The sequence below is a fragment of the Ictidomys tridecemlineatus genome, chromosome 10, assembly GCF_052094955.1.
Source record: "Ictidomys tridecemlineatus isolate mIctTri1 chromosome 10, mIctTri1.hap1, whole genome shotgun sequence".
NCBI classification, from domain to species: Eukaryota; Metazoa; Chordata; class Mammalia; order Rodentia; family Sciuridae; genus Ictidomys; species Ictidomys tridecemlineatus.
Window position 1 is genome coordinate 130495221 of NC_135486.1, and position 16435 is coordinate 130511655.

General features: G+C 34.9%; 1 protein-coding gene across 1 annotated transcript in view; it reads right to left on the minus strand.

Annotated features, from left to right (window-relative positions):
* LOC101975769 (phospholipid-transporting ATPase ABCA3) overlaps positions 1 to 16435 on the minus strand; it is a 130027-nt gene that overhangs the window by 13766 nt on the left and 99826 nt on the right. Inside the window, exons 22-24 of the mRNA XM_078024246.1 lie at positions 12225 to 12233; positions 11798 to 11950; positions 4205 to 4383 (exon numbers count right to left, since the gene is read on the minus strand). Coding sequence (XP_077880372.1) covers positions 4205 to 4383; positions 11798 to 11950; positions 12225 to 12233 — 341 coding nt within the window. The remainder of the gene's footprint in view (positions 1 to 4204; positions 4384 to 11797; positions 11951 to 12224; positions 12234 to 16435) is intronic.

The following is a 16435-nucleotide window of genomic DNA, read 5'->3' on the forward strand; positions in this document are numbered from 1 at the left end:
TGTCTTGTCTTGCCTATTATGTTTAGTTCACCAAAAGAGTCATTCATCTACAGCTGTAAAGAAGGAGTTAGAGTTTATTACTTTTCCACATACATAGTCAACAGAAGGAACACCATTTTTTTGAAAACATCCTTTCCCCATTGCATTATATGTCAGCTTTGTCATGTCAGATGACCACATATTTGTGTATCTATTTCTTTATATTCTATTCTAGTTATTCTCAGAATTAAGTTTCACCAGGAATACTTAGACGGTATGTTAAAACATGGAATGTTGATTTATACCACAAAAGCTTCTAATTCACTAGGTCTGGGATGAGGGCCAAGACTTTGCATTCCTAACAAATTCCTAGCTGAAGAAGATAGCAATACTTAAAGAAAAGTGTGTGGTTCTTTTATTATTCAAGAATAATAATAGAATTTACTGATGCACTATTCTATTTGCCTGTCTTAATTACTCATTTATTTTAAAGATCCTGGCTTTTTATTTAGCAATATTTGTTCTGATACTTATCTATATATTTCTTTAAATTATTATAGTCTTGTGATCTCTTTTCAATTTTATGCATATCATTTCTTTTTCATGCCTTATTACACTGACTAAACCCTGCAGAAAACTGTTATAGAGAATTGGGAATGCTTGCATTATTCTGACCTAGAAGGAAGACTTTCAAGAATTACAATATTTGCTGCATATTTTCATAGCTGTATAGATACTTTTTATCAGACTGAGAAAATTCTCTTCTATTTTTAGTTTCTCTTGAAATTTATAATTAACTGAATTTATAAAATCATTTTACTAGCTAGTCATGGTGGTGCATGCCTATAATCCCAGCAGCTTGAGAGGCTGAAGCAGGAGGATCATGAGTTCAAAGTCAGCCTCATCAATAAGTGAGGTGCTAAGCAACTCAGTGAGACCCTGTCTCTAAATAAAATACAAAACAGGATGGGGGTGTGGCTCAGTGGTCAAGTGCCCCTGAGTTCAATCCCTGGTACACATGCCCTCCCCCAAAATCATTTTACTAAATTTTTCAAAATTCTATTTTTTTCTCATTGTCCATATTTTATGATAATGTGGTGATTGATTTTATAATGTTTCAATATTCTTACACTTTTGGAATATACTTTGCCAGATCATGAATTCAAACCACTAATATATTTGTTAAGAATTTTTGCATCTAATTGGTAAAACCACTCTGGAAAGCAGTATGGAGATTCTCTAGAAAACTTTAAATGGAACCACTATTTGACCCAGTTATCCACTCATTGGTGTATACCCAAAGAACTAAAAATTAGCATTCTATAGTGACATAGCTGTATCAATGTTTATAAAAGCTCAATTTACAATAGTAAAACTATGGAATCAGCCTAGATGCCCATTAACAAATGAATGGATAAAGAAAATGTGGTATATTTAAACAAGTGAATATTACTCAGCCATAAAGAGAAATGAAATTATAGCATTGGCCAGTAAATGGATGGAATTGGAGAATATCATGCTATGTGAAATAAGCCAATCCCAAAAAACCAAAGGCTGAATATTCTCTCAGATATGTGGATACTAACTCACAATAAGGGGGCAGGGGTTAGGGAAGAACAGAAGTACTTTGAATTATACAAATGGGAATGAAGGGGGAATGGGAATAGGAAAGATAGTAGAATGAACCATACATTACTTTCCTATGTTCATATATGAATACACGACCAATGTAATTCTACCTCGTGTCCAACCAGAAGAATGATAAGTTGTGCTCCATGAATGTATAATATGTCAAAATACACTTTACTGTCATGTATAACTAAAAAGAACAAAAAAAAAAGGATTTTCTTTTTGTCTCGTAAGAAAATAGAACAGAAATACAAAGGTAAGAGAAAAACAGTGAAATGGAAAAAAAAATAAGCAACAAAGAAGTAAAAAAAATACCAAGTGGGTGTTCAGGAGAGATTAATAAAATTGGTAAACAGTTTAGTAAGGCTAATCAAAAAATATGGCATGTATACACAATAGAATATTACTTAGCAACTAAAGAGAATAAAAGTCATGGCATTTGTGGGTAAATGATGGAGTTAGAGAAGATAATGCTAAGAGAAGTCAGCCAATCCCTCAAAAACAAATGCCAAATGTTTTCGATATAAGGAGGCTGATTCATAGTGGGGAAGAGAGAGGGAGGAGCATGAGAGGAATAGATGAACTCTAGATAGGGTAGAGGAGTGGGAGGGAAAAGGAGGGGGCTAGAAACAATGGTGGAATGTGATGGACATTAATATCCAAAGTACATGTATGAAGACATGAATTGGTGTGAATATACTTTGTATACAACCAGAGATATAAAAAATTGTGCTCTCTATATGTGTAATGAGAATTGAAATGCATTCTGCTATCACATATAAATAAAAAATTTAAAAAAGAAATAGAAAGTTTATAAAATAAAAAAAGAATAAAATGGGGGTTGAGTTTTGGGAAAAACACAATTGCCTTACAAACACTAAATACAAAACAAAAAGAAATTATAAACAAATTTATGTCAAGGGCTGGGGTTGTGGCTCAGTGGCAGAGCGCTTACCTAGTATGCATGAGGCACTGGGTTCAGTTCTCAGCACCATGTGTCAATAAATAAAATAAAGGCCTATTGACAACTAAAAAATATTTAAAAACATTTATGTTAATAAATTCTTCAACTATTCTTCATTGTTTCAGAATGGAGTAGAAGATCCTCAGCCTAGCACTTATGAGGCCTTCCCTGACACTTGGCTCCTGTCATTTTCTGCATGCATCTTATACTACCTGACAATACCTGAACTTGGTTCCAGACTCAGTAACTTCTTTGTAGCTCTTTGAATATTGTCTACCTCTTTGTCTACACATAAACTGACCCCTCTGCCTTGAATTCACTTTCCTCAAGTATTACCCAAACCCCATAGCTTGTTGTTGGTGCCTCCTAGATACAATTTCAACATCTTATACTTCCTTCCTTTTATCAGAACTCATATTTCCCTGGCTGGTATTTGATCTCTAGCTTGGTTCCCATCCTGAGGCTGGGGTCTTTACACATCTGTGGAGGTCTCCTTTCATATCTCCTTCAAGTCCTATGATCTATTGCTTCTCCTCCTGGACCCCTTTAAGGAGTCTGAATGCTATACAATTTCTAATGTGATACCAGGCACATATGGGTACCCGAGGAACATCTTTGGAATGTACGACAACCTCAGAGTGGGGCATCAGACTTTGCTTCCTATGAGCAATGTTACTACTGATAACCAGTTATTTGCATGCTGACTTGTCCTGACTCCCACGTCCCTAGGTTCTGCTTACCCACTGAAAAACTCCCTACTTCATCTTGTAGGTTAATACCTCAGCTGAACAGAATATTATCATAGGCTTTAGATGCCAGATGCTACTTCCACTGTTGTCACCAGTGCTGGGCCTCTAGAGGCACATACTGGATAATCTCTGTTTTTCATGCTTCACCTAATTCCACTATTTATTTCTTTTTCACACACATTTTCTTGAGTACCTTCAGAGTCAGGCCTGTGCTGGGCAATATGAAGAAAAGCCACACTGAAGTGGCAAGAACTGAGACTGAGGTCTTATGGAATAGTTATGCAGTTTCATGTATTTTGATAACAAAGAAGCCCCGCCACCACCTGGCCACCCTGCATCAAACTTTTCTTTCCTCTGAAGATTTTGGTTCTCAAAATGTGGAGCAGTAGCAGAAGAATCACCTGAGGATGTGTTACACATGAAAATTTTCAGGACATACTCTAGAGGTACTATATCAGAGGACAGAGATTATCAATTTATAGGTTTAATAAGCTCTACAGGTGATTCTAATAAATGCTGAAGTGTGACAACAACTGCTTTAGAGTCTTGACATTAAATATGTGTTCTACAAGAATCTAGGACTTTTAAAAATAAATATCCAGAGCCAATTAGGAAGAAGGGAAAGCACTGGCAGGAAATGAGTCTCTGTCATAGGAGGTATTCAAGGGAGAGCTTTATGTTAAGCAATCCATTAAAAACAATGTTCTGATTGATGGAGGTCACAATGTTTAGAAACCACAAGTTCAAAATATGATTATTAAGATCTCTGATTCACATATAGCCCATTCAACATGGGTTGACTTATTTTCCTATATCCAATAATAGAGCTAAACATGTGTAGAGATACCCTTTTTGTCTCTAAGGTCCACGCTCGAGTACTCACCTTATTAATTTTCTTGAAGATGCCAAATAAAACAGAGCGATACACTAAGGCTCTCACATTCCATGAGACGGTGTCCAGAAGGAAAATCAAGAGGATGTAAAGAAATCCTGAGACAGCCATTGCAATTACATACTTTCCAATTCCATTTTCCTCCATACTATATACAGAAATTTCAATTTCTGGTGACAAGAACAACAACAAAAAATATATAGGATCACTTAATAAAAGTTAACAGAATGAGAGGCCACTAAGAAGGTTGAGAAGAAGATTCTAACCTTCACTCCCCCCCTCATGGATGCATCCTAGCAATTATCAATGGAAAATAACACCTTGGTAAAACACTCAAAATGAAAGAATAAGACTGAGTGTGCTCCCTGGGACTGAATAAAAATCCACATTGACAGGGCAAGAAAAAGGACCACATCCCTCCCAGCTTTTCCAGCCAGGTGGCACACCATCACACAGAGAGAAATCCTGATGGCCCACAGTTTCTACAAAGGGAAAAGAGTACATGCGAAGCAGCGTGAATCCATTTTGCTTCTCAACTCATTGAGATTCTAGTAGAAAAACTGAATGGTCTAAACCATACTGGGCCAGGTAGAAACAAAGCAAGTAGGCACAGCTTACGGAGCTCAGCAAGCCATTTTAGTGAAAGTACAGTGCGCCTGCCAGAAGTGGTACTTCACTAAAAAACAACATAGCCCACTGGCATAGCCAATCTTGGCTATGATTCCTAGACAGCCATTTTTGAGATGTAGCATCGCCCTATAACCTAGGGTCTCCCATGGAGGGAAAAAGGCCCCCATGGCAAATTCCAAAAGCTAATAGGCCGCATTTGAAGGTTAAAATGTCTTCCCAGAAGAACACCTCTAGACTTTGCCCAGAGTGGGATAAAACCAAATCTGGGAATTTAAATAGCGCATCCCATGGCTTAAAGCGCCACACTTCAGATCCTACTCAGAAAGCACAAGACTACCACAGTACCAGAAAACACACACTCTGGCCTAGCCACATCACTGGCAATTGCACTGTTCACTTAGAACCCCAGTCTTGTTACATACTACAACCAGTAGTCTTGCTAGATAGCAGAACAAAGCCAGCTGCGAAACCTGAATTCAGAGCAAAGGCAGCAGCAAAGAGAACATAAAAGCAAGCTCTACCAGCTAAGGGACATTAATGGCTGACTCAGCCAGAATCATATGCTACTATAAATAATGAAGGACTATCATTTTCAAAGAATACCTGCAAAAGCCAGAAAAGGTGCTGGCCTTTACCAATGTGTAAACATTAAAGTAAGGACATAGGATTTAGGGAATTATAACACCTCCAAAACAGAGTCTCCAAACAAAGCTCTAACAAAACAATGGACCCTAGAGAAAGGGAGGTTTCTGAAATGTCACTAAAATAATTCAGAATAATCACCTTTAGAAAGTTCAGTGAGTGGGTGGGGGTTGTAGCTCAATGGTAAAGCCCTTGTCTAGCACATATGAGGCACTGGGTTTCATGCTCAGCACCAGATATAAATAAGTAAAATAAAGGTATTATGTCCATCTACAACTAAAATATTTTTTTAAAGTAGTAAACTCCAAGAATATACAGATAAAATATTAAAGGAAACTGAAACAATAATGAACAAAATGAGAAGTTTGACAAAGTGATAGAAACAATTAAAAAACCAGAAATATTAAAGATGAAGACTACAATGTCTGCATTTTAAAATGCAACAGAAAACTTTGCAGCTCAATTAAGCTGAAAAATAATCAGTAAGCTTGAAGACAACATTTGAAATTACCAAACTAGAGGAGAAAGAAAACAATAAAGATATATTGGATGAAAATTTCCCAAACTGATTAAGGAAGCCAACATCCAGGTATTAGAAGCATAGAGATCTCCAGCTAAATTAAACCCAAAGATGTATTCATAACATATGTCCATCAGCTTTGTATCAGTATAATCAAAATACCTGACAAGGAAAATTCAGAAGAAATGGATTAATTTCTGGATACATACAAGCTACCAAAGTTGAACTGTGAAGAATTAGAAAAACCTGAACAGATAAATAACGAGCAGTGATACTGAATCTTTTCTATCAAAGTAAAAGCCAAAATCTAATCGATTCACAGAACAATTTCATTGAACAACAAGGAAGAACTTATACAAATCCCTCTCAAACTTTTTTAAAAACAAAGAGGAAGGGATTTTTCTCAAGTCATTCCATAATGCTAGCATTATCTTGATAGCAAAACCAAATGAGGACAAAACAATAGCAACTAAAAATGATGCAAAAATCCTCAATAAAACACTAGCAAAAGCCAGGCATGGTGGTGTACACCAGTAATTCTAGAGGCTAACACAGGAGGATTGCAAGTTCAAAGCCAGCCTCAGCAACTTAGCAAGGCCCTAAGCAACTCAGTGAGATCCTGTCTCATAATAAAGATTATATTTATATTTATACTGGGTTCAATCAGTGGTAAAAAAAAATAAAAAACCCTAGTAAGCCAAATTCAATAGCACATTAAAAAGGTCATTCATTATGACCAAGTGGGATTGATTCGTCATGGGAAATATGGATGGTTTAACATGCATATACCACTAATTGTGATATATGCCCATTCATGATAGAAACAATTTAAATATATAAGTGAAATGCCTCAAAAGTAGAGGCCATATATGACAAACCCACAGTTAACATCATTCTGAATTGGGAAAAATTGACATATTTTCTTCTGACAATGATTCCCAATTTCACCAGTTTTATTCCACAAAGTACAGGAAGAATTATTCAAAGCAATTAGGCAAGACTTGAAAGAAGTAAAGGGCATGCGAATTATAAAAGAGGAAATCAAACTATCATTGTTTGTAGACATCAGCTTTTATATAGAAAATTGTGAAGAATTCACTAAAAAACTGGAATTAACAAATTCAATTAAGTTGCAGGATACAAAATCAACAAACAAAAATCAGTATCATTTTATATGCTAATAGATACTAGAAAAAGAAATCAAGAGAACAATGCTATGAAAAATATCTTAGAAGATGGAAAAATATACCCTGTTCATGGATAGGCAGAACTAACATTATCAAAATGGCGATATTACCAAAAGTTCTCTATAGGTTTAATGCAATGCCAATCAAAATCCCAATGGCATTTCTTGTAGAAATAGAGAAAGCAATCATGAAATTCATATGGAAAAATAAAAGACCCAGAATAGCAAAAGCAATTTTAAGCAGGAAGTGTGAATCAGGCGGTATAGAGATACCAGATTTCAAACTATATTACAGAGCAATAGTGACAAAAACAGCATGGTACTGGTACCAAAACAGGCGAGTGGACCAATGGTATAGAATAGAGGACACAGAGACTAATCCACAAAGTTACAACTATCTTATATTTGATAAAGGGGCTAAAAGCATGCAATGGAGGAAGGATAGCATCTTCAACAAATGGTGTTGGGAAAACTGGAAATCCATATGCAACAAAATGAAACTGAATCCCTTCCTCTCGCCATGCACAAAAGTTAACTCTAAATGGATCAAGGAGCTTGATATCAAATCAGAGACTCTGCGTCTGATAGAAGAAAAAGTTGGCTCCGATCTACATATTGTGGGGTCGGGCTCCAAATTCCTTAATAGAACACCCATAGCACAAGAGTTAATAACAAGAATCAACAAATGGGACTTACTTAAACTAAAAAGTTTTTTCTCAGCAAGAGAAACAATAAGAGAGGTAAATAGGAAGCCTACATCCTGGGAACAAATTTTTACTCCTCACACTTCAGATAGAGCCCTAATATCCAGAGTACACAAAGAACTCAAAAAATTAGACAATAAGATAACAAATAACCCAATCAACAAATGGGCCAAGGATCTGAACAGACACTTCTCAGAGGAGGACATACAATCAATCAACAAGTACATGAAAAAATGCTCACCATCTCTAGCAGTCAGAGAAATGCAAATCAAAACCACCCTAAGATACCATCTCACTCCAGTAAGATTGGCAGCCACTATGAAGTCAAACAACAACAAATGCTGGCGAGGATGTGGAGAAAAGGGTACTCTTGTACATTGCTGGTGGGACTGCAAATTGGTGCGGCCAATTTGGAAAGCAGTTTGGAGATTCCTGGGAAAGCTGGGAATGGAACCACCATTTGACCCTGCTATTGCCCTTCTCGGACTATTCCCTGAAGACCTTAAAAGAGCATGCTACAGGGATGCTGCCATATCGATGTTCATAGCAGCACAATTCACAATAGCTAGACTGTGGAACCAACCCAGATGCCCTTCAATAGATGAATGGATAAAAAAAATGTGGCATCTTTACACAATGGAGTACTATGCAGCAATAAAAAATGACAAAATCATAGAATTTGCAGGGAAATGGATGGCACTAGAGCAGATTATGCTTAGTGAAGCTAATCAATCCCTAAAAAACAAATACCAAATGTCTTCTTTGATATAATGAGAGCAACCATGAACAGAGCAAGGAGGAAGAGCAGGAAGAAAAGACTAACATTTAACAGAGTCATGAGATGGGAGGGAAAGGGAGAGAAAAGGGAAATTGCATGGAAATGAAGGGAGACCCTCATTGCTATACAAAATTACATATAAGAGGTTGTGAGGGGAATGGGAAAATAAACAAGGAGAGTAATGAATTACAGTAGATGGGGTAGAGAGAGAAGAAGGGAGGGGAGGGGAGGGGGGATAGTACGGGATAGGAAAGGTAGCAGAATACAACAATTACTAATTGGGCATTATGTAAAACTGTGGATGTATAACCGATGTGATTCTGCAATCTGCATTTGGGGTAAAATTGGGAGTTCATAACCCACTTCAATCTAATGTATGAAATATGATATGTCAAGAGCTTTGTAATGTTGTGAACAACCAATAAAAAAAAATTAAAAAAAAATGGTAGAGCGCTTGCCTAGCACGTGTGAGGCACTGGGTTTGATCCTCAGCACCACATAAAAATAAAATAAAAATATTGGGTCCACCTAAAACTAAAAAATAAATATATATATTTTTTAAAATGACATTAGTGGGCTGGGGTTGTGGCTGAGTGGCCGAACACTTGAAAAAAAAAAAGAAAAATAAAATAACTAGAAATAAATTCAACAGAAGAGGTGAAAGAGACTTATATGATAAAAACTCATGAAAGAAATGGAAGAGAATCCATGAAAAGATATCCCATATTCATGGATTGGAAGAATTTATCTTGTTGAATTGTCCATATTACTGAAAGTGATCTACAGATTCAATACTTCCCCATCACAATACTAATGCCATATTTCACTTAATTAGAAAAAAAAATCTTGAAGTTGGTATGGAGCCACAACAGGCCCTGAATAGCCAAAGCAATACTATGCAAAAGAACAAAGCTGACAGCATCAGGGCTATCAGATTCCAAAATGTACTGCACAGGTATAATCAACAAAACAAAAGAAAAAGAAAACTACACATGGTATTGGCATAAAAAGACACATAGACCAACAGTGTATAATAAGAACTCAGAAATAACCCTTCACAATTTCAGCTGACTTTTGACAAAGTCAGGAACACACAATGAAGATAGAACAATTTCTTCCACAAATGGTGGTGGGAAAATTGGATATTCACATGCAGAAGAATGAAACTAGACCCATATTTCTTATAATATACAAAAAATTAACTAAAAAAATGAATTAAAGACTTAAGTGTAAGACCTGAAAGCTATGAAACTTGTAGGAAAAAAAATAAAGGGAATTTTTCAGGATATTGAACTGGGCAAAAGCAAAAGTTGACAAATGGGATAATATCAAATTAAAATGCTTCTAGAGTGAACAAACAATCAGAAGAATGTGGAAAAAATTAAATTATACATCTGATAAGAGTATCCAGAATATATAAGAAACTTGAAAAACTCAATAGCAGAAATAAGTGAATACCAATAAAGACTGGGCAGCAAACCTAAACAGGCACTTCTCAAAGGAAGACATTGATTGGAAAATAGTATATGAAAAATACTCAACATCAATAATCATCAGGGAAATGCAAATCAAAACCATAATAACATCACCTCCTCTAGTAAGGATGACTACTATCCAAAAGAGATCGTATGTTATATAATTTCTAGATGTCTTTTATGAACTAAGTATTTGAAAATTTTTCAAATAATTTTATACACACAGAGTCATTTCAGAGCTTTTAAATTCATTGAAGACAGCTATTTAATGCTGTATATTAGTGAGTATTCTATGTACACATGAAAAAATGTATTCTGCTGCTTTTGAGTACTGTTGATGAAAATGTCAATTTGGTCTAATTGGTTATTAGAATTAATCAAATCTCCTATATTTCTTCTGACTTTCAAATTCCTGTTCTATCAGGTCTTTTCATAGAAGAGTATTGAAATATCCAAATTATCATTGTGGATTTGTCTACTTTTCAGTACTCTCAATTTTGACTTTGAATTTCTCAATTCCTTCTTACAACTTTATGAACTATACAGCTTTTTTGTGTGTGACACATCTAATGTGTTTTATGCTCTCATTTATTTCTTGTATTATGCATGGAAACAACACACATGATTATAACCTTATCCTGTCTTATCATTTTACTACACTATACATGGGAGCTCTCTCTTCTCCATTTTCCCCCGGGACCCATCCACTTAAGCTTATTGGAATATCTGCATTTGGAGTACAACTGTTTTAATTCAGTGCTGCCCCAAATGTAGAATCTGTCTTACATTTTCTCTTTCCCACATTCTCTTTTCCCTAGCGATATGAAAATACTGCAGAAATATGTAATAACTGACACAGGGTCCCTACTGGGGATTTCTGAAGTTGACATGAATGCTTATTCCTTTCTTTTCACTGAATTAATTAATTTTGCACCTTTCCCTCAAAACTAGTGTGGAGAGTGTTTTACTCAGGCTTTTTCACTGCTGTGATTAAAAAAAAATCTGATCATAGAGGAGGATAAGTTTATTTGAGGGCTCAGTTTCAGAGGTCTTAGTCTGAAACTTAGTCTCATATTATGATCAGAAAGCAGACAGAGAGACAGACTCTTGCCAGATATAAGCATATACTCCAAAGCCACACCCCAATTCCTCCCTCCTCCAGCCACACCCTACAACTTCAGTTACCAGTTAATTCCTATCAGGGGATTAATTCACTGATTCAGTTAAGGCTCTTAGAATCCAATCATTTCTTCTATGAACTTTCTTGCATTGTCTCACATGTGAGCTTTTGGGGGACACCCCACATCCAAACCATAACAGAGGGGAAGAGGGATGACAGAAAATGCAAATACAACACAGATTACAATTAGATCCTCACCATGGAGGTCCTTTCTCATAGAGAAGATGCATTATGTACATATTTTACATTTAAATATTTTTAACTCTTAGCTTGATCTTGTACAAATTTTTGTGTAATAGTGCAAGTTATTTATATTTGTGCAAGGTTTTTATTTCCCTCAAAATGATGATTACATCACATAACTTGATATGTTAATGAAAAAATTCACAATAATGTAAGAAGAGTTATTTACACTGGATAAGTTGTTACTAATAACTCTGATGAGACTTGGGAAGTAACAGATACTCACTTTCTTTACTACATCTTGGGATGTTAGCCATTTCTGGAAAGGAGGCACACAATTTCTTTGTCTCTTCAAGATCATAAAATTTTAGGATGCTCATCCCAAAGTTATACATAGGTATCAGTGTCAACATATTAAGTACGACATTTTTCCTGGCAGCTTTATAGCCTTTAATTAAAAAGAAGATAACATTAGCATGTTCCATCTAAAATGAACTGTTGGGCTAGGGATATAGCTCAATTGGTAGAATGCTTGCCTTGTATGTACAAGGCCCTGGGTTTGATCCCCAGCACCTAAATAAATAAATAAATAAATAAACGAACTCTCCCAGGAAAATAATATCTCCCTAAGTTGGTCAAATTAAACTGAGAAATTATAAAGCCATAATACTGTTTTCACAAAAACTCTAATTGCTTGCTGAGAATTATACTACTTTTGATATCTTAAAAACATAGTTTGCATTGATAATTGCAATTCTGGAAAATCCTTTTGGGAAAAAGTTGATGTCCATTATAATATGTTTTCCTGTCATCTGATGTGAATAGGAAATTAACATTGATAATTTCTCTTATTTCTATCCTATGTGTTCAATAAAGAAGCAAGTTGTGATGAGAAATTTATCCTAGAACTCAATGGTAGGGAGAATATAAAGAATATTTTATCAGTTGAAAGGAGATATATTGTCAAAGAAACAAAGGTTAATAGAGGTTTCTCTATTAAAGATATATAATAGTTGATGAATATACATGAGGAAACATGAATCGTCACTGAAGACTGAATTCAGATCATTGGGAATAAAGATAAATCAATAACTCTGAGCAAAAAGACTATTCATAAGACTTTCTGACATAAGAAATGTGGCCAGTGAGTGAGGATGACAGATGACAAAGAATGAGAAGTTTCTACCTACCATGTAAATTCTCTAAGTGGTAAAGTCATCCAAGTTTGGTGCAAAGAGGGTAATAATTGGTGTAGATACATATAATTTGAAAGATAGAAATAATATGCAATACTGATTGCCCACTTAAATAGATGCCCCAAATAACAACAGAATAATGTTTATTTAGTCTCTTTCTGGAAAGCATTTAAACATCCTCTTACCTCCAAGGAGCAGAGGAAAATCTTCCAGATAAAGACGAATAATATGATTCCTTAGTTGACAAAGTGCTGAAAGCTACTATCATATGGTTGGGAGTGAGGCAGGGATACAATGTGTTGTAAAAACATGGATAATATTCATTAAATATTTATCCTCCATTACAGCAGGTTTCTTCTTTTGGCTAAATACTGACCAATAAGTAGAATACTTTTCACTCATGTATTTAGGGATCAGTTAGAGGGCTGAGCATATCATATATGGAGAATGTGGAGTGCCATTTTGCAGTTTGTTTCCTTCTTTCACTTTCAAGTTGCTGTGGTCTCAAAATGTGTCTTCTGATTTCTCAACCTAAGATCACAAGTTTCATTATAGTTTTAGCCACACTATAACTTCAAACTGTGGTCTGTGCTCAGGATTAAAGCCATTGACAAGGGAAACTCGCATTTTGCTTTTTCATTCCAAGTGTGAAACTTTCCAGTTTCTGTCTCCTTTTCTTTCTCTTTTTCTTTCTTTCTTTTCTTTTCTTTTTTTTTTTTTTACAGATGGACAGAATACCTTTATTTTATTTGCTTATTTTGTATGTGGTACCCCAGGGATTGAACCCAGTGCTTCATGCATTCTAGGTAGGTGCTCTACCACTGAGTCACAACCCCAGCCCCTCTGCCTGCTTTTCTTCATTTGAAGTATCTTTAGATTTTTTAAAAAAATGTCTACAACTTATAACTGTTATAGTGGGTCCTCTGCCTTTACAAATGATGGCGTTTTCTAGCCTTGGGTTACACAAATATTGCACATGATTGTTAGAATTACTGTAGAGAGCAGTGACGGAGAATGGGGGAGCAGAGACTGAGGGGGTCTCTGATGACCTTATGGTTGTGGCACATCTGGGGTCTGGGAAAGTTTCCTTGCAAGGGCACAGGGTGCCTAGCTGCAATGGTTATGTCCTGCCTGAGGAGGCTCTATGTAAGAGTCTTATCAGCTTCAACCTTGATCTCAGGCACACAGCTCACAGAGATAGGAATTCTCATGCTAGACAACCACATGTTTCAACAGTTCTGCTACTCCTGAGCCTGCTCACTTAACAGTAACAATGGGCCTCCTTGAGCACTACACAAAGCTCCTAACATTGTACATTGCAATTGTGGAAAAGCTGCATAGATGTTTCTAGTTCTGTAACTTTCCTGAGTACAAAGAATAATGCTTGCATACTCTTTAACCTAATTTATTTATATATAAATAAAGATTGCTTGCATAACTCTTTAGATCTGATTTCTCCATCAGAGAGCCGCACTCCACCTGATCCCACCTTTATCTTCATATCTGCATATGTGTGTATTTTTTTCAGTTTTATTTTAATTTATTTTTAATGTAATTTTTTATTTATATATGACAGCAGAATGCATTACAATTCTTATTACATATAAAGAGAACAATTTTTCATATCTCTGGTTGTATACATAGTATATTCATTCAATGGGGTAATTAATGATAGTAGAATGTGATGATCATTACTATCCAAAGTACATGCATGAAGACACAAATTGGTGTGAATATACTATGTGAGTATTTGTTTTTAATCCCCCATCGCCCCTTGACATACTGCGAGTTTAGTGGCGCTGGTCATGGCAAATTACTGTTAGGTTATATTAAATATTCTTTTACAAATAATGTCTATTTTATATCTCAATTATATACACTAACTTCGCAAAACTCACTCATTAATTTTTACAGGTTATCTGCATTTAATTTAGACTTTACATATATACAACAGCACCATCTACAAATAATAAGCTTTATTTGTTCTTTCTAATATTATACCTTATATTTTCTGGCTTGTCATAGTGACTACAACTTCTGGGGCCATGTTGAACATAGAAATGATAGCATCTTTGGCATATCTACAAACTCAAATAGATATCTTTAACAACAATAGTACATATAAGAAAAAAATCTTCTAGTGAATATAAAAAGATGTCTTTATAACTTCATGTGCAAGAACAAAATAATGTTAATACTAAAATATAAGAACACTATAAAGGAGGGAAATTCCAGGCCAATCAGTTTCATGAACACTAAAACAAATTGCTTTATAAAATATTAACAATTTGGATCTAGAAAGGCATGATAAGGGATAATAAAAATGTTTGGTTATTATAGAAACAATTTAACATTAACAAACAATTAGTAAATATCTCACTAATTCAAAAGAAAAAGTGCTTCTTAAAATTCAACACCTGTTCATTATAAAGCTTATTAAACTTACAAATGAAGGAAACTATCTTAACCTAACATATTGTATCTATAAAAATCATTAGTTTATAGTTGTTTAAGTATCTTTTTACTTTGGTCAAATACACATAATATTTATCATTATACTAACTGGTAAGAGTACAATTCAGTGGCATTAAATACATTTACAATGTTGTATAACTGTCATCACTAACTTTATTCAACATGTTTTCATCCTCCCCATCAAAAACTGTATCCATTAAACAATAACTCCCATGTATCCCTATCCCTAGACTATGACAATCTCTTTTCTACATCTGTGTATATGAGATTGCCTATTCTAGATATTTCATATAAGTGGAACCATATAATATTTGCATTTCTGGGTCCCTCTAATTTCACCTAGCATAACATTTTCAAGGTCCATCCACGATGTAATTGGCATATAAAATTGGTTACTTTTTATAGCTGAATAATGTTCCATTTATTGCCCATACCATATTTTATACAAATGTCTTTTTGAGTCCTTATTTTAAAATCTTGGGATGCATACTTAGGAGTTGGATTGCTGGGTCATATGAGAGTTCTACATTTAACCTTTTGAAAAACTACCACATTCTTTTCCACGATGCTCAGGAATCCATTTCTTCTCATTCTTCGTGACACTTGTTATTTTGTGTTTTTTTCCCTATAATATCTATCATAATTGACATGAAGTGTGCTATTTCTTTCTTGCTTTAAGTTTTATGTTCTACCTACTAATGATATGAGCATCTTTTCATGTGCTTCTTTAGCATTTGTACATCTTCCTTGGGGAAAAAAGTCTATTTAGAGCCCTTTTCACATTCTTTATTTGGGATAGCTTTTTGTTGTTATGTTATAAAAGTTCATTATATTTTAGATACCATATCATCAAATATATGAATAGACAATCTTTTCTCTCATTCTATATGCCATCTTTTTACTTTATTTGATGCACAAAAGTTTTTTCTTTAAATTTTTGGTGATTGCTTTTTGTTTTGTTGTTTCTGTTTAAGAACCCATTGCCAAATCTAAGGTCTGTTCTCTTCCAACAGTTTTATGGTTTCAGCTCTTATATGTAGATCATTAATATATGATGGGATAACCTTTGAATATTGTGTGAAATAGGGTTCAATTTTATTCTTTTAGATGCAGAGAGCCAATTTTCCTAGCACCATTTTCTGAAAATATCCATTCCTCATTAAATAATCATGGCATCTTTGTTGAAAATGAGTTGATAATATATGCTCCATACTACTTTAATTACTATAGATTCACAGTTTTGAAGTCAGAAA